The sequence below is a fragment of the Peromyscus eremicus genome, chromosome 11 (genome assembly GCF_949786415.1).
Source record: "Peromyscus eremicus chromosome 11, PerEre_H2_v1, whole genome shotgun sequence".
NCBI lineage: Eukaryota > Metazoa > Chordata > Mammalia > Rodentia > Cricetidae > Peromyscus > Peromyscus eremicus.
The window spans coordinates 55,186,743-55,212,148 of record NC_081427.1 but is presented as its reverse complement, the minus strand read 5'-3'; the positions used below and the strand labels follow the sequence as shown (position 1 = coordinate 55,212,148).

Sequence of the window (25,406 nt, the reverse complement as noted above, 5' to 3'; positions counted from 1 at the left end):
TCACGAGTGATATTGCTGACCCATGGGATTGTTTTGTTTTTGAAGATTTTAAGTACTTCTTATTTTTTCTAAGGTCACGTGGACTTTACCCTGGAAGTTGAGCGCTGCTTGAGAGTGTTGGACGGTGCAGTGGCTGTGTTTGATGCCTCCGCTGGTGTAGAGGTAAAGCAGTGCCAACGTTGAAGCCTGGCAGACTCAGTGGAGGACCACAGTGGGATTGGTTAAAAATGTAGACCGTATCGGAATTGGTTAACTAAATCCCTTTATTTGGTAAATCCACATAAATCAGGTTGTGGCTAAAGGAAGTTGGAATTTAGTAATGAAATGGGATCTCAGGTTTTTCACAATGAAAAGAAAGTTTGTTTCTTCTAGAAAATATGAAGGTTGATGTTGGGAACTGTGAGGAGCCTGGGATTCTGTTGATTTCAAACTAATAAGTTCCTCTGCGTTAGTTTCATGGATTCTTTCAGAAGTCACAAAGTCACTAGTTGAGAATCGGGACTTTATTAGTTTACATGTAGTAACCGCCGGTGAGAATCAGGGGACTTTATTAGTCTACATGTAGTAACCACCGAGTCAACATCCCCCCAAGTCCTAGTCTAGAGAGTGGCATGAAAGAAGTCAGGGCCAGCTGGTCATATGACAGACTAAGAGGAATGGAAATATTTTACAGTGTGCAGTTAGCATTCCTCCATGTTGCTCTGGAGGACAGACAGTGTGTATTTTCTACAGCAGTCAGCAAACCTACGTTTCTCTCCCAAAGGAGACACTACCTCGTAGACTGTTGGCTCTAGAAGCATCCTTAAAAGACAGTGTGGAGAGGGGACTCAGCACTTGTGGCAGTGCCGACACATGAATAGCTATCTCCTCACAATTAATGTAACGACTCTTGGGTGGGGAGCTATAGTTCGTTTCTAGAGTACCTCCCTGGCTTGTCTGAAGACCTAAGTTCAGGTGCAGCATTTCTGCCTTCTCCCTCTTACATGCAGGTGTGCACTGAAGTCCTTGAGTAAATTCTGAAAATGGATTTGTTAATAGAGTTTATTGCTAGTAGAATGAATTACACTGTTTTCATTTTTGTTTTGTTTCGTTTTGCTTTGCTTTGTTTCAAATTGTGTCTCATTATGTATTATGGCTGGTCTGGAACTTGCTATATAGATGAAGCTAGGCTCAAACTCACAGAGAGTTTGATAAAACTCTAGTTCTAGATAAAAGAATTTTATTTATTTATTTATTTATTTATTTTTTGGTTTTTCGAGACAGGGTTTCTCTGTGTAGCTTTGCGCCTCTCCTGGAACTCACTTGGTAGCCCAGGCTGGCCTCGTACTCACAGAGATCCGCCTGGCTCTGCCTCCCGAGTGCTGGGATTAAAGGCGTGCGCCACCACCGCCCGGCCGATAAAAGAATTTTAAAGAATCATGAGAACTAAATCTATTTTTTAAATCTTTGGTTGGATCCTAAATTTAAAATAAATTAGAAGACATCATTGAGGAAAACAGAAATCTGAATTATATACTATGTGAAAATATATGTGAAGCTTAAAATTTCCTGAATGTGATCATTAGAATTGGTTATTTAGGAGAAGATCCTTATTTGGAAATAAATGCAGCTATCACCATGTCTCCAACTTACTGTTGTGACCCAGCCATATCCACTTATGTACTTGGTCCCCATGCAGGGCTTTTGAGAAGGAGGTATCAACAGAAGATACCATTCTGTACTCTGAAGAGTGACTCAGATTCAAAAGAGCAATAGCAATATTGATGAGGGGGGTTCAGCTGGTGCTCACGGTTGTTGATAGGATAGTAAGACAATACACTGCCTCTAGAAGGCTGTTTGGCAGTTTCTTATAAAGTTACATATGCACCTACACTAAAACCCAATAATTCAGCTGGGCGGTGGTGGCACACACCTTTAATCCCAGCACTCAGGACGCAGAGGCAGGTGAGTTTGAGGCCAGCCTGGTCTACAGAGCTGAGTTCCAAGACAGCCAGGGCTACACAGAGAAACCCTGTGTCAAAAAAACCCATGAATAAATAACTACACAAACAAGCCAATACTTCCTTATCTTTCACCAGAGGTTTGTTAAATCCTATCTCAACAAACAAACAAACAAATAAATAAATAAAATACACCAATACTTCCTTATCTTTCACCAGAGGTTTGTTAAATCCTACCTCAAAACACAAACAAACAAATAAATAAAATACACCAATATTTCCTTATCTTTCACCAGAGGTTTGTTAAATTCTATCTCAACAAACAAACAAATAAATAAAATACACCAGTACTCCCTTATCTTCCACCAGAGGTTTGTTCAGAATGTTTACAGTGGCTAGACTCAATAGCAGCCCCCAAGCTACAATTACCTAAGTGCATATCCCCTGATTGATAGAGAAGTTGATCTGTCTGTGTAAAGGGATAAGGTGGACAAGTCAGAAGCCATACTAGTTATATGAAACTCATGAATAGAAATGTGCCTGTGCTGATGGATCAGAACTGGTTTCTCACAGAGGGCCGGAGAGATAGGAGAAAATTTCCTAGAGTAACACCATGTTCTATGGATTGATTTGAGTAGTAGTTACACAAGGTCTGGTGCTTATCAAAACTCCTATCTATATGCTTGGTCTATGGATTTTGTTGTGTATAAATTTTACCTAAACAAAAAACAGCTGAACATTTCATAGACTTCTCATGCTGCTCAGGCCTTAGGACTCCATGAGGTACAGATAATTTAATAGAATCAGACTCTATTTATAAACTTAATGTGTGTAGGAATGAAATCAATTATACGAAAAGCATATATGAATTACTTATTAATATAGGTAGTAGTCTATCCCTCACATTTTATTGGTTCACATGAACATTCAAATATTTCAGTGAAATATGTGATTTTTATCATAATAGTGCTTTAATTCTTACTTATTCCTCAAGGCAGAATCCCTTTTTCCTATGAAAAGCTGACATTAGGAGATGTGGTGGCACCTGCCTGTACTCTTAGCACTTGGAGTTGGACGAGAAGGATTGGGAGTTCAGGGTCAGCCTTGCTGTGTAGCAAGTTCCAGGCCAGCCTAGGCTTTTGAGACCTGTTTAAAAAAACAGTAATTAAAACAAATCAGTTCATTGTTACAGACTAGGAAAAATGACGTGAAACAAAAGTAGGCCTTCTGGTTGTGATTTAAGTTCCCCTTTGAGAGCTCTGGGTTTCCTCTGGATTTTGAATCACTTTGTGTGGGAACCTAGTTCACCTAAAAAGAAGCACTGTTCTCAAGCAGCATGAAGTATCTTCCAATCTCTTCATCATATTCTCTGTTGTGTTCTCCAGGGAGCAAAAAAAGGTCCCTGGAAATAGACTGCAGAGGTTCTGACTCTCTGCCAGCATCAGGCCCAATTCCATATTACCACAGATTCATGGATCTGTTCACCCCGTGTCTCACAACAGCCACAGCATTTTCTCCAATTTTTGCTTTAGGCACAGACTCTGACCGTGTGGAAGCAAGCTGACAAACACAAGATACCCAGGATCTGTTTTTTAAACAAGATGGACAAAACAGGAGCAAGGTGTGTGAAGAGTGCTTCCTAGGCTTTAAGGTTAGAAAGCAAAGCAAGAAGTCATGTCATATAGCTGAAGTTTAGAAAAAGCAATTCTAAAGTATAATTATATGCTTTAGATATCTATATATATCTATCTAACTATATATAATATAGATATATAATTATAAAGTATAATTATTTTATGGAATTGAAAGTCTAATTTTCAAAGCAGTTGTTGTTGAGATCTGCTATGTGGTGAGCCATGCGGATCTGTGTAGCACATTTTGTAGAATCCTGATGGAGTGCAGTCTTGCTGTTGCTGCTGATTCTCTTTGGAGCTCTGCAGCATCCCCCCTTTGCTCCTGAAGGCTGCTGTGACCTCCTAGTTGCTACAGTTAGAGAATAGGGTTGTTTCTTATCGTTAACTCAGAGAATGGTGTCTTTCTGTATCTTCTGATTTTCTTTAGTTAGTGGGTATTAAGCTCAGCAAAAGGGAAGTGGGAAGGAGAATGTTCTGTATGTAAAGCAGAAAATGATTGACACTGAGATGCAGTGACTGCATCAAGGCTCATTTATAGATACATTTTTCTGGCAACACAGAGAATCAAAAATTTATGAAGGAGTTGGTGAAATGTGAACAGGAATGAATTGAGAATGTTAAGGATTATGGAGGAAATGTAGGAAGACATCTTATCTTGGTCAGTGGTGAGAGTGTGGTAAAAGTTAGACTGTCATTCCCCAAGACCACAGTTGTGTAGTTTTGTGGTTATATGGCTTCTTTGGCAACTCTGTTTAAAGTACCCTTGATTACTAATGGCATAGCAACCTGTAACATTTACTAATTTTGAACCTTTCCCACTTGGAATCTCTTGTAGTCTGTAGAAGTACTCATTGACTGACTTAAGTGTCTGTAGTGATAAGGAGGGCAATGCCTGAATTATCGGGTTTGTTTAAGATACTGCCCTGTTGGAAACGGACAGAGTGAGCATTACAGAGAATAAAGTGCTATGTTAGAGAACGTCCTTAAGCCTGTTTTGAGAGGCTTTTACTGTGTTTCTAACAGGTGACCTTGCTTTTTTCAGTTTTAACTATGCGGTTGAAAGCATCAGGGAGAAGTTAAAGGCGAAGCCTCTGATTCTACAGGTAATGGGTTAATTGATATCCCATTCTGCTATTTCCCCATCAATTTATTGTGGCACACACACTCTTGAAGCAAACTCAAACCTTAAGTAAGGACAGCTAAAGATTTTGGTTGAAACAGTTCAGATTTGAGGAAAACGGTATAATGGTAGGTTTTGTCGCTGGTGGGCTTCTACATTTGTATCATTTAACAATATAAGCACGCTCTGACTTACAGCTGCCAATTGGTGAAGCCAAAACTTTCAAAGGAGTGGTGGATGTAGTAAACAAAGAAAAACTTCTTTGGAATTCTAACTCTGATGATGGAAAAGACTTTGAGAGAAAACCCCTCTTGGAAGCAAGTGATCCGGAATTGCTGAAGGAGACTATTGAAGCAAGGAACGCCCTGATTGAACAAGTAAATAGTTTATTTTAAAATTCTGTAAGTGTTCAGGAACTTTTTGACAGATTTATTGTGAAATTTTATATAAAATTACATATGTAATATATAAAATGTAGTGAGTGAAAATGAACGCCAATGTGTCTACCACCCACAAACAAGTGAAATAGTAACTGCCTGTATGCTATTATATATCTATATGTTCTGTTTTCTGTTTATCTGTCCATCCTGTTTTCTATTTAGCTATACATTCTTTGTAGTTGAGTTTTTTCCTTTTAAGATTTATTTATTCATTTATTTGTATGAGTGTTTTTCCTGCATATATTTGTGTTTACTATATGTATGCCTACTGTTCAGGGAGGTCAAAAGAAGGCATTGGGATCCTGTGGAACTAGTTACAGATGATTATTGGCCGCCATGTGGGTGCTGATATATGAACCTAGGTCCTCTGCAAGAGCAACAAGTACTGTTAACTGCTGAGTCATCTCTCTAGTCCTAGTTTGATTTTATTGTGTGTGTGCTCAGAATTGAACCTAGGACTTGGTAGATAGATGCTAAACGTGCTTTATCACTGAGCTATGTTCCCTATACTCCAACATATTACGTTAATCTTAGCATTAGTTTGCATATTCTGTCCTTATAAGTGAAGCAATATTGTTTGTATCTTATTTTATATTTTGATAGAGACTGATCACTGTTGGTGTGTGTGTGTATTATTTTCAGTGTTGTGTGGTATTCTGATATGTTATTATAGGAGTCCCAGTACTTTAGAGATTGAGGCAGAAGGATTGATGTGAGTTTAACGTTAATGCAGGCTACATAGTGAGTTCCAGGCCAACCTGGAATTATAGTGACCTGTCTCAAAGAAAAAAGACAAACAGAAAAACCATGTTATACTTCCTATGCAATGTGGAAATTTTTCCTGAAATCTCAACAACAGAATCTCTGCATCAAGGAACCTGCCTGTCTTCTCTGCCAGATGTCAAATTGCTTAGAAAAAATGAAAGCCATCAATTTATTAGAGTTAGGTCTGCATTGACTCTAAAAACTTTAATAGAACATAGCAAGGTTGCTAATGCTCTAATATTTACACTATATCAATATTTGTGGCAATAAGTAATACATATGTTAGGCTTCTTGAATCTTACAGTAAAGCTTTTGAACCTTTAATTTTTTCACTTCAAAATTGAATTGGTCCAAGTGAAAAAAAAAAAAGCTTTTTAAGACAGTCTTGACTGTGTTGCCCAGACTTGCCTGGAACATGCCATCCTACTGCCTCATACTCTTGAGTACTGGGGTTGCAAGTATGTGCTACCATACCTGCTCAGTCCAGACAGATTCTGGCAGCATTTTCTAACATTTACCTTGTATAAGTAGGTATTTTTAGAGAAATTATTTGCCATTATAACTTATAGTATTCATTGACTTTATAATGAACATAATAATGATTGTTATTGGATTGTGGTTGTTAGGCTGGTTAAGTGCTTTACATGCACGCTTATTCTCACAGCATGTATCATCCCCACTTTACAGATAAGGAGTCAGTGTTTAGAGTGTTTAAAACATTACAGCTAATAAAAGGCAGAGCTGGGATCTGAACTCAGGTCAGTATCAGATCAGAGCTCAAACTGCTACCCACTTTGCTACATTTCCTCTCCTCCTCCTTCTCTTCTTCCTCCTCTTTATCCTTCTTTTCCTCCTCCTCTTCCTCTTCCTCCTTCTTCCTCCTCTATCCTTCTCCTTCTCCTCTTTCTCCTTCTCCTTTTTTTAAAAATGTAGTCCTGTCTGGCCTGGAACTTGCCTTGTAGATCAGGCAGCCTTGAGCTCACAGATCTGCCTGCTTCAGCCTCCCAAGTACTGGGATCAAAGGCATATGTCACCATGCCTCCCTGCTAGACTGCTTCTCTAGATTAGTAAGGCATAAAAAGAGCAGAAGTAGAACTGACATTGATCATAAATTGGACACATAATTGGTTCCTTCTTCAGTATGTGTATGTGTGTGCGCATGTGCAATTTTAATACTGAGCAGTTATAGGCATAAAGAAGGATCTTAGAATCCAGTTGGATAGCCAAAACACAATCGCATATATTGGCTTTTACTAGGACATGATAGTGTATGATGTACATAAAGAAAATTAGGTATCAGTAGCTAATAACAGATGCTGATTATATGTGTGTGGGTGTATGTTTGAATGTATGAATGTGGATAAAATTTAGAGAATAATACCACCTCAGGTATATTAGCCCCAATAAAAGAAAAAATCCACACATATGTGTTGGTGAGTGTAGAACAGATGTAATCCTTGGGTACTGCAGTGGGAATTCAGTGATACAGTTACAATAGTAAACCATATAGGAGGGACTGGAGAGATGGCAACAGTTAAGAGCACTTATTGTTCTTGAAGAGGACCCAGGTTCTATTCCCAGCATGCACACGACAGCTAACAACTTTCTGTAACTCTAGTTCCAGAGTATCTGGCACTTTTTTCTGATCTGTGCAAGCACCAGGCACACATGTGGTGCACATACATATGTGCAGACAAAAACACTCATACACATAAAATAAACATAAATACATCCTTAAACAAAAAAGAAAAAAAAAAAAAAGAAAACCATATGAGAAATCGTAAGCGGAAGTTTCTGTCCCTCCAGCAACTCCCAAATACCTGGTAGCCACTTCCATATTACCACACAGGGGCTTATATTAATTATAAATGCTTGGCCATTAGCTCAGGCTTATTACTAACCAGCTCTTACACTTAAATTAACCCATAATTCTTATCTATGTTTAGCCATGTGGCTTGGTACCTTTTCTCCGTATAGCGTTCTTACCTTGCTTCCTCTGCATCTGGCTGGCGACTCCTGACTCTGCCCTTACCTTTTCCCAGTATTCTTAGTTTGGTTGCCCTGCCTATATTTCCTGCCTGTCTACTGGCCAATCAGCATTTTATTAAACCAGTTCAAGTGACTTATCTTTACAGTGCACAAGAGGATTATTCCACAGCGGGAAATATCAAATGGAGGCGCCTCCAAACATTCCATTTGGGGTCTGTACCCCAAGGAATTAAAGCAGTGTCTTGAAACCACCCCTATTCCTAGTAGCATCATTCACAGTAGGCAAAAAGCAGAAACAATTCAAGTGGCCATTAACGGATGAGTAGCTCAACAAAATGTGGACCGTTACTCTCCCTTAAAAGGGAGGGAGTTCTGACATAAAGGGTAACATTAATAACCCTGAGGCCATTGTGCTCAGTGAAGTACACCAGCTGCTAATGCTGCCTGGCCCTACTTTGTGAGGAAATTCAGAGACAGAAAGTAGAACGGTGCTTCCCAGAGGCTCAGGGATGGGAAGATGGGGGGTTGTTTAGACTTTCTGTTTGCAAGTTGAAGCATTAAGGAGATTGTGTAACACTAATAGAAATGAACTTTTATTTTTTTAAAGATTTATTTATTCATTATGTGTACAGCATATGTGACTGCAGGCCAGAAGAGGGCACCAGATCTCATTACAGATGGTTGTGAGCCATCATGTGGTTCCTGGGGATTGAACTCAGGACCTCTGGAAGAGCAGGCAGTGCTCTTAACCACTGAGCCATCTCTCCAGCCCCAGAAATGAACTTAATACTACTGAGCTATACCTAAAAAAATTATGATGGCAAACCACTTTAAAGAGGCTTTAATGGTAAAACTTGAACCACCGTTAAATTTATCTAAATTGAGACCCTAAGTATGAGCTAGAATCAGCTTTCTGTGTCTTAGGACATCTTTAGAGGTGAAATGTAATGAGGATAATAATAGCTAATACTTACGGGAACTTACTGTATGTTCTGAAAGTCTGATTAGAATTGGCTATTGATCCTCACTACAGCCCTAAGAGGAAAGTGACCTGGACCAGCAGGTTGTTCTTCAGTGACAGGTCCTGATGGGGTGGTGCCAGGGTATGTGAAACAGAGAGAAGATAAAAGCTGGGCTTGGGAGGTCTTCACAAATTTTATCTTATGCTACACAAATTTATTAAGAAGTACAGCATTTTATATACTATGTGCAGTGTGAAAAATGGGCAATGTCAGCAGAGAGCTAAGTCAGACAGTGTTGGCAAAGTGAACACAGGGTACCTCAGGCACAGCTGCCTCAGGACTGATAACCACAGCCCAGGGGCAGAGTCGGGTCCCCAGAAGCTGCAACCTTGACTTCTCTGAGGCACTGGCTTTAGCATCAGAGTGGCCTTGCCAAGTCCACCTGTGGACAAGGACACAGGACTGAGTTCCCTTTGTCCTTTCGTCAGGGTCTCGGAGAAAGTTGGGTTGGTGTGGCTCCCCAACAGATGTGATGAAACCTGACTGAGGTCTGCACAGGCTGGACTGTAGGACATTTCTAGAGTCCAGTTGTAGAAGCTGGCCTTAACCTCACGTCTAACGTCACTGCTTTCCAGGCCACTTAGGCTCATCTCTCTGTGTCTCCTGTGCTTACAGTCTGTTTTTGGAATGTTTTTCTCCTTCGCACTGTCACCCACAATTGAAACTGTCTTAGGATTATGATCATGATTTGTTTTTGGTTTTTGTGACAGTGTCTCCCTTTCTAGCCCAGATTGTCCTGAAACTTGCAGTCCACCTGCCTCAGCCCCCAAATGCTGGCATTGCAGGTATGTGCCGCTCTGCCCAGCCTGTTTTATTAGTTTGCTGTCAGGTGTTTCTTTGAGGCAGATGGTTATGAGAAGCACAAACAAGGTAATTACATTTGTGTTATTGAAGTGATGCCAGCAACAAGCAAGTGAAATGTCTTACTTCAGTCAGTACGGTAACCAGATTAGGTCTTTCAGTTTGGGAATCATGGGAAATCTTGTAATCATTATACATTCATAATATTAGAGGAGTACAGGTTGATACATGTTATGAACAGAAAGTACCCTAATTTATCCTCAAACTATCAGTCCTTTGTATGAATATCATTTGTTATGCATTAGGCATTTTATCTCTTTTTGCGGCACTGAGTAGATAACCTGTGATCGAGTCTAGCTCTGGCTCTCTGTGACTTTAGGAAATTCACAACACGATTTCAATTTCCAGTTTCCTTTTCTTTGGAAAACAAAAACAAGACAAAACAAAAACCAGACTGTGTTTTCAAAAGGTACGAAGAGTTGTTTGGCCTGTGTGTCACACGCAGGGTATGTAGTGGCCTTGAAAGATCTCACTGGTGCATATTTGTAAAGTTAATAGCTAAGGATGAAAGTAAATACAAGCTATGCAAGTTTGTCTTTCTTTACAGGTTGCAGATTTGGATGATGAATTTGCTGACTTGGTTTTAGGAGAATTTAGTGAAAATTTTGATTTGGTGCCAGCTGAAAAGGTAATGTGTTATTCACTCATTTAGACAAAATTTTACTAAGTGAATATGGTTTGGTTTTTCTGTCTTTGGAGTGTGTGTATATGTGTGTAAGCGGAGTTTTCCTGTCCCAACTGCTGGCTCAAAAATAACCCGAAAAGGGCTTACAAATGCCCAGCTGATAGCTCAGGCTTGTTACTAACTAGCTCTTACAACCAAGCCCATTTCTGTTCATCTGTGTGCTGCCCTGAGGCTCTTGGCTTTTACCTCCGTCCCATTTTGTATGTTCCACTCATTCTGCATGTGGCTAGAGACTCCAGGCTCCGCCCTTCTTCCTCCCAGCGTTCTCCTAGTCTGGCTTTCCTGCCTAACCTTATTCTGTTCAGCTGTTGGCCAGTCAGCCTCTTTATTAAACCAATCACAGTGACATATATTCACACAGTGTAAAGGAATATTCCACAGCATATGTGTGTGTTAACTTTTTACACTATTAAAAATGGTGGCTTATGCTGGGCAGTAGTGGTGCACACCTTTTAATCCCAGCACTTGGGAGGCAGATGCAGGCAAATCTTTATGAGAGCAAGTTCCAGGACAGCCAGGGCTACACAGAGAAGCCCTGTCTTGAGAAACAAAATGCAAAAAAACAAACAAAAAAAATGAAAGTCACTGCTCATGTATGTAAGTACCTAATGCCAGCAGCATGCTACTTCCAGATACACTACAAAGTTAGAAGCTGAATCATTTTTCTGTACATAGAGTTGGGTCAGTTAATTTCCTCATATCAGTAGCTCTCTAATTGGGCCTGAGACCCACTCAATAAGGGGTAATTATCCCTGGTACTGGAAACCTAGACAACTCCTGGCGCTAGTGAGGTCATGACTCTTAGAGAAGGAGCACCTACCGCCACTTCTAGGCCAGCAGAATTCCTAACTGTATTCTAGACCTTGTCCTTAATGCCCACAGGTTAAGTGTGGCTCCCATCGTGCATCAAAGAAGCTCCTCTTTGCAGGAACAGACCGCTGCAGAAAACCACAACTGGCCATAGTGCAGAGATCAGCCCCAGTGCATGCAACCCTTTTTCAGTATTTTCAAGCATCCATTATACCTTAAACTTTTGTGTCTTCTGCAGTTTGCTGTGTTTTCAGAAGTCACATTGTAATGCTCATAAAGACTTATTCTGGTGAACCAGAGACAACACCAGACATCCAATATGCTGAGTAATGACTAATGATATAACAACAATAAATAAATAAAGCCGTACAGAATGATGCGGGTGTGAGGAAGAGTGCTGTTTTATACGGGCGTTCAGGGAAAGCCTCTGACTGAGAGATTCTGACCGGGACTTGTGTACTGTGCACAGATCCGTGTTCCTTTTCTGTGTCTACCTTTAGCTACAGACTGCAATCCACAGAGTGACACTGGCTCAGGCCGCGGTGCCTGTGCTGTGTGGGAGTGCCTTGAAAAACAAGGGCGTCCAGCCCTTGCTGGATGCCGTTACCATGTACTTGCCATCGCCTGAGGAGCGCGAGTATGGGTTTCTGTAAGTATGTGACCAAACACACTGAAGTCATACGGCTGCAGCCATTTCAAGTGGCCATACAAAAACAGTGGTGGAGACTGTCTCTGTAGTGATACAGAGCCATAGCAATTGTCACTTGAAAAAGGCATTTTGACCCTCTTTTAAAACCTGTCAGAGGCCGGGCGGTGGTGGCGCACGCCTTTAATCCCAGCACTCGGGAGGCAGAGCCAGGTGGATCTCTGTGAGTTCGAGGCCAGCCTGGGCTACCAAGTGAGTCCCAGGAAAGGCGCAAAGCTACACAGAGAAACCCTGTCTCGAAAAACCAAAAAAAAAAAAAAACCTGTCAGAGTTGTAGGTAGAACTACAAAGGTGGGTTTTTCCTGTGTATGTTGGTTCTGCTATCTCTGCTGTTTTGTTTTTTGTTTTTGTTTAAGGTTGTTACTCATTAGTAGATATGGTTGTATTCATCTAAATTTCAGGATTTTCCTGTGGTAAAACATTCGGTGGCTATAGAGAAAGGTCATTGTTTTCTTCCTGCTGGCTGGCTCTGTACTTGCATAGTAGATCTCCAACATCGGAAGTAGCGTTAAGCAGAAGAGCAGAGAAATGGGTTTTGTGTTAACAAGGACAGTAATCGTTTTTCACATCTCTAACTTGGAAAGGCATCATGTGAAGTCGGTGTGGGCATGGCTTCATGTCACGTAGCCTTGCCCCAGCTAATCCAGGTTACTTAACCTCTGTGTCAATGAAATGTAGGCGATAGAAGCCATCTCCTATGGCTTAGGAAAATCCAGTGAGTCACTATTTATTAAGCATAAGGACCAGTGCTGGCATGTAGAAAGTTTCCATATTTATACCTTCAATGTTAAATTCAGACAAACTAGGACTGAGATTAGAGAAAAGCTATTGTTAGAAGTGCTTAATTTACTCTGAGTCATAGACTTCCTTGAGACTGATGAAAGTACCATTTATCTTTGCTCAGAAAAGTGCACCTATGCAGAAAATCTGTCAATTTCAGGAAATCTCAAACTTGTACATTTCTTTAAGAATACCGTCTCTGTAAACAAGTCCCAGTTTCTACTGGAGATTGATAGTATTGATAGCTAGACACGGAGTGAAGTGAGAGCCTGTCAGCAATGGTTAGAAAGAATGTTCATTTATCCTGTAGATTCCTTGGTTTTGTGACCTTGGAAGATATGCTTTTCAAGGAGAGAGTGTGTGCAGTGAAGATGTTTGCAAATATGGCAGTACTTAAAAGAGAACCCATCAATTTTCGTTTTAGTTTTGAAGATTTATTGGAAAGACCTCCATTAAGTATTTTGTCAGGGGTGGAAGAGAGGGCTGTAGTGGCGTTACTTCCTGGGCCTGGTTAGCTCTACCACGGAAACATGAGGTCTGTGGGAGCACCTGGGTGGCCCGTGCACACGGCTGGGACCTCTGATACCTCCTTTGTCTTGCAGGCAGTGGTATAAGGGTGACTTGTGTGCGCTGGCATTTAAAGTGCTGCATGACAGACAGCGAGGACCCCTGGTTTTCCTGCGCATCTACTCGGGCACGCTGACACCCCAGTTGGCCATCCATAACATTAACAGGAACTGCACGTAAGGGGGAGCTCGGGTTGTTTTCTAAAACTGCACTCATTGATTGAAAAGTACTTTGCTGATCTAAATCACGGTTTCTGTAGGGAGAGAATGAGTCGTCTGCTTCTGCCATTTGCTGACCAACACGTAGAAATCCCTTCCCTGACGGCCGGTAACATCGCTCTGACAGTTGGTCTTAAACAAGTGAGTGACCACGTGGTTCCATAGCAAATCATGTCCATGTGATTTATAAATAGTTTATAATAGCAAAAAATTCACAAATCATCTAAATGTCTGTTATATGAATATGATAGCATATCCATCAATATGGGTGAATGTCATACATTGGCTAGAAAGAAAAGTAGATCGAGAGAAACCCACAGACAGGATGGATTATAGTCAAATGAAGTTCAACTCCAAGTAAAGTCTACTACTTGTTGAAATGTATGTGTCAAGTTTATTTAAAATACTGTTTTATTCACATGGAATCTTTGCCTATTTATATATGGGGGAGTTGGGGGGTCCTCTCTTTCTCTGAAGTTGCCCAGGCTTGCCTTGAACTTGCTGTCCAGCCCTGGCTGGTCTCAAACTCTCCACCGCCATGCTTGATAAGTGTTTACCTGTGTTGATCATGGCAGAAAGTTTGATCTAACCTTACCACTGATCAGGTAATGATGAAAGACATTTTTGCTATTGAGGGCTCTTTAAGGGCCAGGGTTTGGGTTTCTTTTGTTCCCAGTCGGTTCTCAGTCTACAGCTCATCAGTGCTTGCACACAGTAGGTACAGCCTAGCTATTTATGGAGCCACATCTGGTTTGGGTGGGTTAAAATTCAGGACTTTTAATTCGGATAGTCAAATGTAGTTTTCTATTAAACTTTGGCATATCTCATATTGGGATAAAAATTGTTACTTTAACCTTTTTAACTCTTCATGATTAACTGCAGGTTTCAGAAATGTTTAGGAGAAAACTTTCATGGTCTGAATTTTTCACCTGGGGTATTTTGGAGAACAGATTTCTCCGTGCAGCCATGACTGTCCTGGAACTTTCTCCATAGACCAGGCTGGCCTCGAACTCAGTTATCAGCCTGCCTCTGCCTCCCGAGTGCTGGGATTAAAGGTGTGTGCTGCCATGCCTGGCTGAACCTGGCGTTATTAATTTGTCTTCTGTCTTCCTAAAGGCAGGACCTGCTCCTTGTGCATATCTGAAGGAGCACTACAGACATTTGGAGAGTAGTCTACTGAGGGAAACCAGCTCAGCCTTGATAGTCCATACGACTTACGAATGCATCTTAAGTTGATTTAAAATACTGCTCTATCCCCATGGAGCTTTTACTTGGTGTCTCTGTGTGTGTGTTCTGCTTAGTTGGATATTCGAGTTAATAGAGAATTCCCTGTAAAATAGAAAGAAATTCTTAACAGGTGTTAAAATACTTCATGAGTTTTACTGAACCTGCCTTGCCATGGTATTTTGTGTATATATATATATATATATATATATATATATATACACACACACACACACACACACACATTATGATTATGATTACAATGACATTTTAGATAGAGTTCTTACACAAGGTAAATGAGCTTTGCTTATGTAAAGTTGTAAGATTTGGGAATTTATTTCTCTTTAGTTGAATGAGAAGAATGTGCGACACTATGGTTTTGTCTTGTGGTTTTGGGTGGAAGATGAATGCTAGCCAGGAAGCTGTCCCATCTGCTTACAGACTGCCACTGGAGACACCATTGTCTCTTCCAAGTCCAGCGCCTTAGCTGCGGCCCGTCGAGCAGGAAGAGGAGAAGAAAAGAAGCACGGGAGAAACAGTGAAGCGGAGAGTCTGCTGCTGGCTGGGGTGGAGATTCCAGAACCTGTTTTCTTCTGCACCATAGAACCGCCATCAGTGGCTAAGCAGCCAGGTACGAACAGTGTCTGTGTGTCAGTCCACTGGTGTCTGTACAGTGAGGTCGTCACAGTGAGTCCTCAGCAGACTTCCTGTGTGATAGAGTTATGTTTTACTTGCCCTTGCTGGTCAGCATTTCTTGTGGTTTGGTCTGGGGTTTTACCTAAGTCGCTTTGATTTTTACAAACTCCAGGTATATCTTAGCCATTTTTCTACTTTCATATTCTTCTCATTCTTGTAATGTGTTTGTTTGTTTCTTTGTTGTTGTGTTGGTTTTTTTGTTTTTGTTTTTTTCGAGACAGTGTTTCTCTGGGTAGCCCTGGCTGTCCTGGAACTCATTCTGTAGACCAGAGATCCACCTGCCTCAGCCTAAGGCGTTCACCACCATCACTGGCCTTGTAATGCTTTTTATGGGAGTCCAGGCAATTGACCCTACCCTGCCCAGCCCTCCTAGTGTGTTAGGTTAGTTAGGACATGAACTGTAACCGAGTCACTTCTTTGCATCTAGAGCATCAACCGGTTCTGATTCCCTGAGGATGGCTCGCCATTTTGCATCGTGGTTTCTCTTCTTTCACCTAGTCTTGCTTACATTGTAACGGTTTTCCCTGAACTTGTCTTACACTGTAATGGTTTCCGCTGAACTTGTAAAACTCTCTCGGTCTCAGCTCAAACATCAGCGCTTTATAAGACTCTCAATGAATTCTCAATTATGAAGACCACCTAAGGACAAACTTTATAGCTTTCTTTAATCCCCTTAAGAACAAGTTGGACTCACAGATTATGGCAGAACAAGAGCGATCTTTATTTCCCTTCCACATCTCCTAAGATGTAGTGCGCAAGAACATCTCTAGCCAGGTGGGGTTGCAGTTCTTCATCTACCCGGCTGGAGTGCACATGAAAGAAGTCGGAGTGCAGATGTAAGGCCCTGAGTAATGAAAGAAGCTGGGTCTTTTCTTGTCCAGTTGCTGAAGGAACAGTGTTTAATGAAAGGCAGATGTGGCAGGGGCTGGAGCAGTGGCTCCATGGCTAAGAACACCTGCTCCTTCAGAGGTCCTGAGCTCAGTTCCCAGCACACACATAGCTGCTCGCAGCTGCCAGTAACTCAAGTTCCAAGGATCTGATGCACTTCTGGTTCCTCGGTGCCAGCCAGTTATTGGTGCATGTATACATGCAGGCACTTATCCATAACACATAAAAGAAAAGATGTAGCAAAATCCCCAATCTGAAATGCATGAAATTTGAACATTTTTCATCTCAAGTATTTCAGATAAGAGATATTCAGTTTTTATTATAATTTCAACATGAAGTAATATAAAAAGTATTAATGAGATCAAGAGAGATGCTCAGTGGTTAAGAGTACCAGCTGCTCTGGCAGAGGACTGGGTTGGGTTCCCAGCATCCAGTGCTGGATCATGGTGGCTAGCAACCGTCTGTAACTCCATTTCCAGAGAATCTGGCACCTTCTTCTGGCCTCCAAGGACATTAGCATGAATGGTGCCCAGACATACAAGAAGTCAAAGTAGTCATACACATAAATCTTTTTAATGTACTATTTTTTATATTAAGTCTTTGAAATCTGGTGTGCATTTTACATTTATAGTACCTCTTAATTCAGACCAGTAATACTTAAAATGGCTACTATTAGACAGCACAGCTCTAGAAAGCCTGGTTTATATGCCTAAGAACAATTTGAATGAATATAGTTGATAAAGGTTAGCTTTTTAATCTGTGGGTCAGTGCTTCTCTTCGGCTGCACTTTTCAGTCCGCAGATCTTTTATAAAGAAGGCAAGCATATTTATCAGTTAAGTTTATTGTTGCCTTACTCCACATAGCACATTTCACACAGTGATTCATGTTCATTTCTCCTATAGTTGAGAATTCACCTTAGAGTGTCAGATGTAATTGTATCTTCCCTTTGCTGGCTCATCCTTGTAGCCAGTGTTTATGAAGGCGTGTGTGTGTGTGTGTGTGTGTGTGTGTGTGTGTGTGTGTGTGTGTAGGTGTGTGTGTGTGTAGGCGTGTCAGCCCCCAGACTTGTCTTTATGAAATAGAAGCAGGTGAGGTCACTGGCCCTTTCTAAGTCCTCCAGTGGCTTCCCAGTACAAAGCCAAACTTGTCGGCATGTCTTCCTCCTCACCTAACGCTTCTCTTCTTTGGCTGCCGCTTTACCCAGCTCACCGTGGAGACGCTTGCACATCACTCACTCTCAAGCACCTCTCTTTGGAATTGTGTCTTACCTTGTTTTAGTCTCTGCATTTATGGCTTTTTGAAATTTTCTTTTTTAAATCAATGCACCTGCTTGTTAATTTATACTCCCCACTTCAGATTCATTGTTAATTTACTTAGAAATGAAGTGAAGATAACAATAGGTATTGTTTAATCACTCAGATTTGGAACATGCCTTGGAACGCCTTCAACGTGAAGATCCCAGTTTGAAAGTGAGGCTTGATCCTGACTCTGGACAAGTAAGTATATTATTATGCAGCCCTGGGAGGGAGAGAAGGAAGGAAGTAGGACATATATATAACATTGACTACTCTATGCTCCTGAAAGAAAAAGCTCGGATTCATAATTTAAGTTTCTCTTTATGTATATTGTCCTTCTAAATAAACATTCTCTTCAATTCTCTAAAATAATTACATTTCACATATCACTCCCCATCAGTTTTGAATTTCTGTAATATGGGCTTTTGTGAAGTTTTGAAATAAGGTTCAGTTCTTGTGTCTTTTACCCTGATGCTTATAGAAGCCAATTTCTCTGTTATATGCATGTTCAAACTAGCCTAGGGGTTGTCACTGCCTACAACATTTAGGAACTGTCTATGTGGTTGGGAGGTTTTAGCCGGAAGTTATTTACCCTGTTCTCAAGGTGTTGTCTTCAGCATAGTGTCAAAACAGTTGTCTGCTTTTTCATTAAGAAAAGGATTTTAGCTGGGTATAGTGGTGCATGCCCTTTATCCTAGCACTTGAGAGGCAGAGGCAAGTGGATCTCTGAGTTGTAGGATAGCCTGGTCTACAAAGTGAGTTCCAGGATAGCCAGGGCTATGTAACAAGACCCTGGCTCAAAAATACCCCCCTTCTTGGTAAACAGGGTTTTACCAGGTCTTTGGTGGCTCATGCCGGTGGTTCCACTCCTTGAGAGGCTGAGGGAGTAGGATTGCTGCAAATTTAAGGTGAACCTGGACTGCACACAAGTAAATCCCTGTCAAAAAAGCAAACCGGGGCTGGAGAGATGGCTCAGTGGTTAAAGGCCCTTGGCTGCTCTTCTAGAGGACCTGGATTCAGTTTCCAGCCCCCATGGTGATTTGCAACCATCTGTAACTCCAGTGCCAGGGAATCCAATGCTCTGTTCTGGCTCAGCAGGCACCAGGCATGCCAGCGGGTACAGACAGACATGCAGGCAAAATATCCACACACATGGAATATTAAAAACTAGGGCCAAGGAGAAGCCTCAGTGAATAAAGGCACTGGCTGCACAGGCCTGGTGACCTGGATTGGATCCTGGAATCCAAATAAGTTCTTCTCTGACCTCTACACATGCCTCTCCTCTACATCATACACAAACATACCACACATACAATAGTAAAGAACAAATAAATAATAACAAACTGCATACAAAGAAAGAAGATAAAAAGCATAATCCAGAACATGGATTGTACTCCTGTTGCATTGGCCAGAATTTGATACAGGGATCCAGGTACCTTGATGCCACTTAACTTACCCAGTCAGTAATCAAACTGTCATAAAAGGACACTAAAATTGATTTATTATCCTAGCCAGAAAAGTCAGTAATACTTTCCTATAGGGGTCCCCAGAAAGTTTTCAAAACAAATTCAGTTGTAATTATAGAAAATTACTTAAATACATGAACATCATTACTTTTTTTTTGGTTTTTTGAGACAGGGTTTCTCTGTGTAGCTTTGCGCCTTTCCTGGAACTCGCTTTTTATAATATTTAAAAAATTTTCTCCCCATATATAGTATTTTGTTTTATTTTTTCCCTTTTATGAACAGACGGTCCTATGTGGTATGGGGGAGTTACATATTGAGATTATTCATGACCGAATCAAGAGGGAATATGGCCTAGAGACCTATCTAGGGCCTCTGCAGGTGGCATACCGGGAAACCATCTTAAACGCAGTTCGTGCCACAGGTAAAAAACAAAACATTTGGACATTCTGGGTTTGTTCAGTGTTTAGTTGTGTAAATAGGGGGTCACAGTTTCTAGTGTCTCCCACAGTTTTACTGTGTCAATTAAAAAAACATTTTCAATAAACATAGAAGGCCTAGAGCTGTTACTACCTACTCATCAGACAAATGCATTTTCCAGTGGCTCTGGGACAGGATAAGCCAGCGAAGTAGGTGGCTTGTTCCTCTTTGTACTCACCACTGAAATGAGTATGAGAATTTGAAGTCAGTGGATTATATTTATTTTGTAAAATGAGTGCTGATAGCATTCTAGAGAAAGTGCAGTTTGTATGTTTCTGTCCTGATGTAAGTGCTCGGGTTTTCTGTATTTGGTTCCCTTAAGCAAAACAACAGTGAGCACTATTTACCCCAAAGTGAACTGTGCATGGACCAGAAATGCTTATGATAATGAAGTACCCATAAGCACACCCAAAATTTGTTGAGTCTGGGTGACCACACTTCAATGAAACTTGAAAAATTAGCCAAGTATAAATGCAGCTACACAGGAGCTCTGTTTCTGGATTGTACATCTGCAACAATAAAAATCAAGGTAAATATGAGTAATACTCTCCTTTAAATTAATGCCGGAGCTGGTTAGCATGAAACTCTGGAGTTTTAAAGGAAGAGGAACTGAGAATCTGGGAGAGTAAGTGACCTCTGCAGCCATCGGCTGGGGCACTCAGCTGTCCTCTCTGTCCCAGCACTGGAGGCCACTTCTCCACAAAAGCAGGCGGTGGGGCGGCTGAGGGCAAGTACCAGAGCTCGTAATTGTAAGCTTCTAATACAGGTTTGTGAGCTGAAATTCACAGAGCCTGTTTGGCCCGAGAAACTTTAAGAATTTCATGTTGGGTACTCATGAGTAGGTAGCACCCTGAGGAAGCTGAAGGAAGCAGAAGGCCTCCAGAGAGAGGTGTTTCAACTCAGGCCTCGAGGGTGTCTCTCAGTAAGGTACTATACAAAAGAGAAAATAAATGCTTTAAAAAGGGAAAGAAGCCGGGCGGTGGTGGTGCACACCTTTAATCCCAGCACTGGGGAGGCAGAGGCAGGCGGATCTCTATGAGTTCGAGGCCAGCCTGGGCTACCAAGTGAGTTCCAGGAAAGGCGCAAAGCTACACAGAGAAACCCTGTCTCGAAAAACCAAAAAAAAAAAAGAGCTGTGAGAATGTGGACATAGCTCAGTGGTAGAGCAAGGCCTCTGGGTTCAATCCCCAGCACTTAAGGTCGAGCCTAGCATGGTGGCACATGCCTTTAATCCCAGCACTCCAGAGGCAGAGGCAGGCGGATCTCTGTGAGTTCGAGGCCAGCCTGGGCTACAGAGTGAGATCCAGGACAGTCAGAGCTACATAGTGTGAGACACTGTCTCAAGAAAATAAAAAAAGTAGATTAAAAAACAAAACAAAACACCAAAGAAAACTGTTTAGCTATATTCCAAGAAAGTTTTTGGGGAAAGAAGTATTAAATGTTGCTGAAAGAATATATGAATTTTTGTATGTTTGTTTTTCGAGACAGGGTTCTCTGTGTAGTTTTGGTGCCTGTCCTGGATCTCACTCTGTAGCCCAGGCTGGCCTTGAACTCAGAGATCCGCCTTCCTCTGCCTCCTGAGTGCTGGGATTAAAGGAGTGCGCCACCACCGCCCGGCTAGAATATATGAAATTTAATAATTTGAAAATTGGCAGAGGAAGAAGTTTTATAGTTTTCATTAGCAGCTTTTTGTACTCTCTAGATGTTTTATGATCTGAGTGTTCCCTTTTTTTCAAGCTCTGGTCATTTATTCTAGTGCGCGTGTGCCCGTGTGTGTGACAGGGTTTCTCTGTGTAGCCCTAGCTATCCTGGAACTCACTTTGTAGACCAGGCTGGCCTCGAACTCACAGAGATCCGCCTGCCTCTACCTCCCAAGTGCTGGGATTAAAGGCGTGTGCCACTAGCACTGGGCCATTTATTTGATACTCTTAAAGACTTACTGAGTGGACTCAGACTTAGAAGCAGGCAGTTTCAGCGAGGGCAACCTACATCCCTTGGCAGTCTGCTCCTGGCACCTTTCTTTGGCTCCCTTCATTTTTTGGCCAAAAGTTTAGCATTGTCTGCATCTCTTTATTTTTCACGCATTTCTGTGTGTTTCTTTTCAGACACCCTGGACAGGACTTTAGGAGACAAGCGGCACTTTGTGAGCGCAGAACTGGAAGCCCGGCCAGTGGAGGCAGCAGCTGGCATGGCCGTGATTGAGTATGCTGACTGTGTCAGTGAAGACCTAGCGCAGGCCTCCCGTGAGGCCATTGAAAATGCAGTCCACAGTGCATGCCTCCAGGGTAAGGGAAGCAAATGAGCGCACTCTCCCCCTGACTACTTAATCCTCCTTTTTTCTCATCCTCTAGTCTGAGCCAGTTTCCTGTACATAGTAGCATCCTCTACCTCAGCGTTCCACTGCTAGCCTGCTGATTCTTCCATGTTTTAGAGATGTTTCAGTGTTCCGTGTTTCTTTGTACTTCGGGTGTGGTTTTGTTGCATTATTCTGTTGCTGTATTGTTTATATTACTCTGCTTTCCCCTTACTCAGGACCTTTACTTGGCTCCCCAGTTCATGATGTGGCAATAAAGTTGCACTCATTGACGATTCACCCTGGTACCTCGACAACTATGGTTAATGCCTGTATCTCAAGATGCGTCCAGAAGGTAGAGAGCAGTCTTCATGCTTGCGCTCTGAGGGAATGCACTGAGTGTAGCACCACAGGTTCTACAGGCAGCTGTGCTGACAGAGCTTGACCTTAGGATCTTGCCGCCATGGGGTCATCAAGATGGCTGCCAAGTCTGGGTCTTAGTTTCATCCCCAGGACCCATATAGTAGAAGGGAGACCTGACTCCTGGAAGTTGTCCGCTGCCCTCCACATACGCACTGTGGTGCTCATGAGCACATGCTACACACACCAATAAATGTAACTTTAAAATTTTTAAACTGGTTCTTGCATAGGGAATCTTTGACCTCTTAAACCAAGTTTTCATTTGAAAGATTTTAGAGATTACTGGTCACACAGATTGCTATTAAAACATCCTGGTTTTAGCAAAAGGTCTATGCTTCCCCATTTCCAAACACACAGCCATTAGCTGCAGGCATGGTGGGTTTAAATGGACAGGTCTGGGGTTAGCTTGACACTGGGCTTTAATGTAAATGACAATGAAAATGTAATGGTCAATTCCAGTTTTTGAGTTTGTTCAAATAAGATTGCTTTCACTAAGAAGCCAGATCAGTCCCATTGAGAAACAGATTTGGGCCAAGCATCTTCCCTCTCAGAGTATCAAGCATGTGGTCACCCGAGGAGATGTCGTCAAGTCTGCTTCTTGCTTCAGGCCCCCATCAGAGCTAACAACTCCCACGCTCGTCTCCCAGTGTGGGAGCACCCTAACTTAGCGCTGGAAAGTAAAGGGAGCTCAGTAGGGAAAACTCTGCCCTGTCGTAAGGAGTCTGAACTTTGTGACTGAAGTACAGGCAGAGCACAGAAGTGACGGCATGGGGAAGACAGTCTAGGACAGACAGGAAGTACCTAGGTCTGAATCAGGACACCAGCAATAGGAACGGAGATATTGGTGTTTGCCGAGAAAAAGAGGAAATCAAAGGAGTACATGCAGGTGAGCTGATAATGCCATCTGCAGAAATAAGAAACTGCTGGGCTTAGTTTGGGGCACACTGGGGAGCCGCAGAATAGGCCAGTGGGGGACAGGGGTGGAGCCCTCAGAGACTGCTGTTGGCTTGAAGCTCTGCATTGGGTAACGTTCGTTCGGAAGACTGGGAAGGATGGCAGTGGTTCTGGGAGCGCTGCTCTTGATTACAGAGTCCAGCCCCACTTCCCTTAACTTTGACCTTTTCCCACACAGTCACCTTGAAAACATTTTCAGCTTCCTTCCGCGGCCTTTGAAGTCTAAGCTTGTAAACTGTGTGTTAGACAGAAAGGGTTGGTTTATAGAGAATGTTTCTATTGTCCTGACTGTTGCCCTCTCCAGCATGTGACCACTACTATGTATAGTCAGGTATTAAAAGCAAGTGAGGTTACCAGAGCCCTAGGCTCAAGAATATAGGAAATAGTTCAGTTTTTCAGTTTTTATGTAACTTCCTTTTACTTGAATAGAAATTTGTTCAACTTATGAAATCCCTTCAGGCCCTAAAGAAAGCGGACAAGCAGGTGCTGGAGCCACTGATGAGTCTGGAGGTCACAGTGACTGGAGATTACCTCAGCCCTGTCCTGGCAGATTTGGCACAAAGAAGAGGGAACATTCAGGAAGTTCAGACTCGCCAGGACAACAGAGTTGTCATAGGATTTGTTCCTTTAGCGGAAACTATGGTAAGTTCTTTGCGTTTGAACTGTACGTATTGTTTAATGTGGAGATCTAATCTGAGAACAACTAGGTTGTCACTCACACCTGCGGGCTTTAGAGAATGTCAACTTCTAAAGTGTCAGCCACCAGGAATGACAGGACTCTGGCCTTCAGTGGTGGGTGAGAGCTCGGGAACACAGCACTTCAGACAGGTTACTCCCAACTTCAGCACCACAGAGATTACGGCATACTGTACCAAAATTGGCCAGTCGGAATGGCCATTTCCCCTTCTGCCTTAGTTTTGAAGCCAGTACCAGTCTCCTCCCCAGCCAGGCACTTCTGCTCCTAGGATAGGCACCAGGGGTACCCGCCCCTAGGGAGGAAGGCCAGAGTCAGAGTACCAAATTCCTGAGCCTCTGACTGGATGCACAACTGACTTACCCAGGCCGGTTTTCCTGTTTGCCATAGGATTTCCTTTTCTTCCTCTTTTTTCTGAAAAGATCTAACTGGAGGCAGTGGTATGACTCTGTTGTGGTTGAAAGACATTCAGCAGGAAAAGAAACTTAAGCCTAAGTTAGATGCAGTAACAAACTGAAATTCTTTTCATTAGGGATATTCAACTGTGCTTCGAACGCTGACATCAGGCTCAGCCACTTTTGCCTTAGAATTCTCTACGTATCAAGCCATGAGTCCTCAAGACCAAAGTACTCTGCTCTACCAGAGGAGTGGTTTGGCCCAAGTGCTTTAGGTCCCTGGAAATGCCCGGAAAAGCACTTACCTGCTCCATCCCAGTAAGAACGGGTGCTGTTTCATTCAGTGGCCGGTAAATTACTGCTTTGGGATATGGAAAGAACTCAACAAAAGATGTAGATCATGGCATTGGTGCTGCCATTCTAACACTCTGTGGGATGTGCTTGGCTGTCAGTGCACCGCAGCTGTGTGCCCTGGTTGGATCTCCGACTTCTCTGTTGCTGTGACAAAATGACCTGACCAAGGCAGCTTATGAAAGAGTTTGTGTTGGCTCAAGGTTCCAAAGGAGAGTCCATAATTGCAGGGACAGCAGGAAGCTGAGAAAGCCCATCTGAAACCTCAGCCACAGAGCAGAGAGTGCAAACTCCAAGTAGGGCCAGCAGTGAGCTCTAAGTCCATCCAGTGATGAACTTCCTAAACCTCCCCAAATAGCACCACCCACTGGGAACCGTGTGTCCAAAGGCCTGGGCCTGTGAGGACCATGCTTATTTAAATTTTTCTTTTTACATGTTTTACTTTGAATGTTTTGCCTACATACATGTCTGTGCAGTGTGTGTGCCTGGTGCCTGTGGAGGTCAGAAGTGAATGTTCATCCCTTGGGACTGGAGTTATGGATGATTGTGAACCACCATGTAGATCCAGGAACTGAACTCAGGCCTCTGTAAGAGTAGCAAGTGCTCTTAAATGCTGAGCCTTCTTTCCAGCTCACCATTTCTCAATTAAACCATCACAACGATGAAGGCATTCATGCAGCCCTTTGGAGTATTTTGAGTGGAATCACAAAGCTTT

At 42.2% G+C, this 25,406-nt stretch overlaps 1 protein-coding gene across 3 annotated transcripts in view; it reads left to right on the top strand.

Moving 5' to 3' along the window:
* The window catches only part of Gfm2 (GTP dependent ribosome recycling factor mitochondrial 2), a 32,995-nt gene extending 8,010 nt beyond the window's left edge, over nt 1–24,985 (top strand). For 2 of the 3 annotated variants that reach the window (XM_059276265.1, XM_059276267.1), the window contains 15 exons: nt 74–162; nt 3,473–3,561; nt 4,617–4,677; nt 4,892–5,071; nt 10,319–10,399; nt 11,767–11,915; nt 13,355–13,495; nt 13,579–13,678; nt 15,203–15,392; nt 17,766–17,842; nt 19,390–19,528; nt 21,690–21,869; nt 22,117–22,232; nt 23,711–23,893; nt 24,478–24,985. In XM_059276265.1, coding sequence (XP_059132248.1) covers nt 74–162; nt 3,473–3,561; nt 4,617–4,677; nt 4,892–5,071; nt 10,319–10,399; nt 11,767–11,915; nt 13,355–13,495; nt 13,579–13,678; nt 15,203–15,392; nt 17,766–17,842; nt 19,390–19,528; nt 21,690–21,869; nt 22,117–22,232; nt 23,711–23,893; nt 24,478–24,615 — 1,913 coding nt within the window. In that variant the 3' untranslated portion in view covers nt 24,616–24,985. The remainder of the gene's footprint in view (nt 1–73; nt 163–3,472; nt 3,562–4,616; nt 4,678–4,891; nt 5,072–10,318; nt 10,400–11,766; nt 11,916–13,354; nt 13,496–13,578; nt 13,679–15,202; nt 15,393–17,765; nt 17,843–19,389; nt 19,529–21,689; nt 21,870–22,116; nt 22,233–23,710; nt 23,894–24,477) is intronic. The other variant, XM_059276266.1, reaches the window with a different exon arrangement.
* The last annotated feature ends 421 nt before the right edge of the window (nt 24,986–25,406 follow it).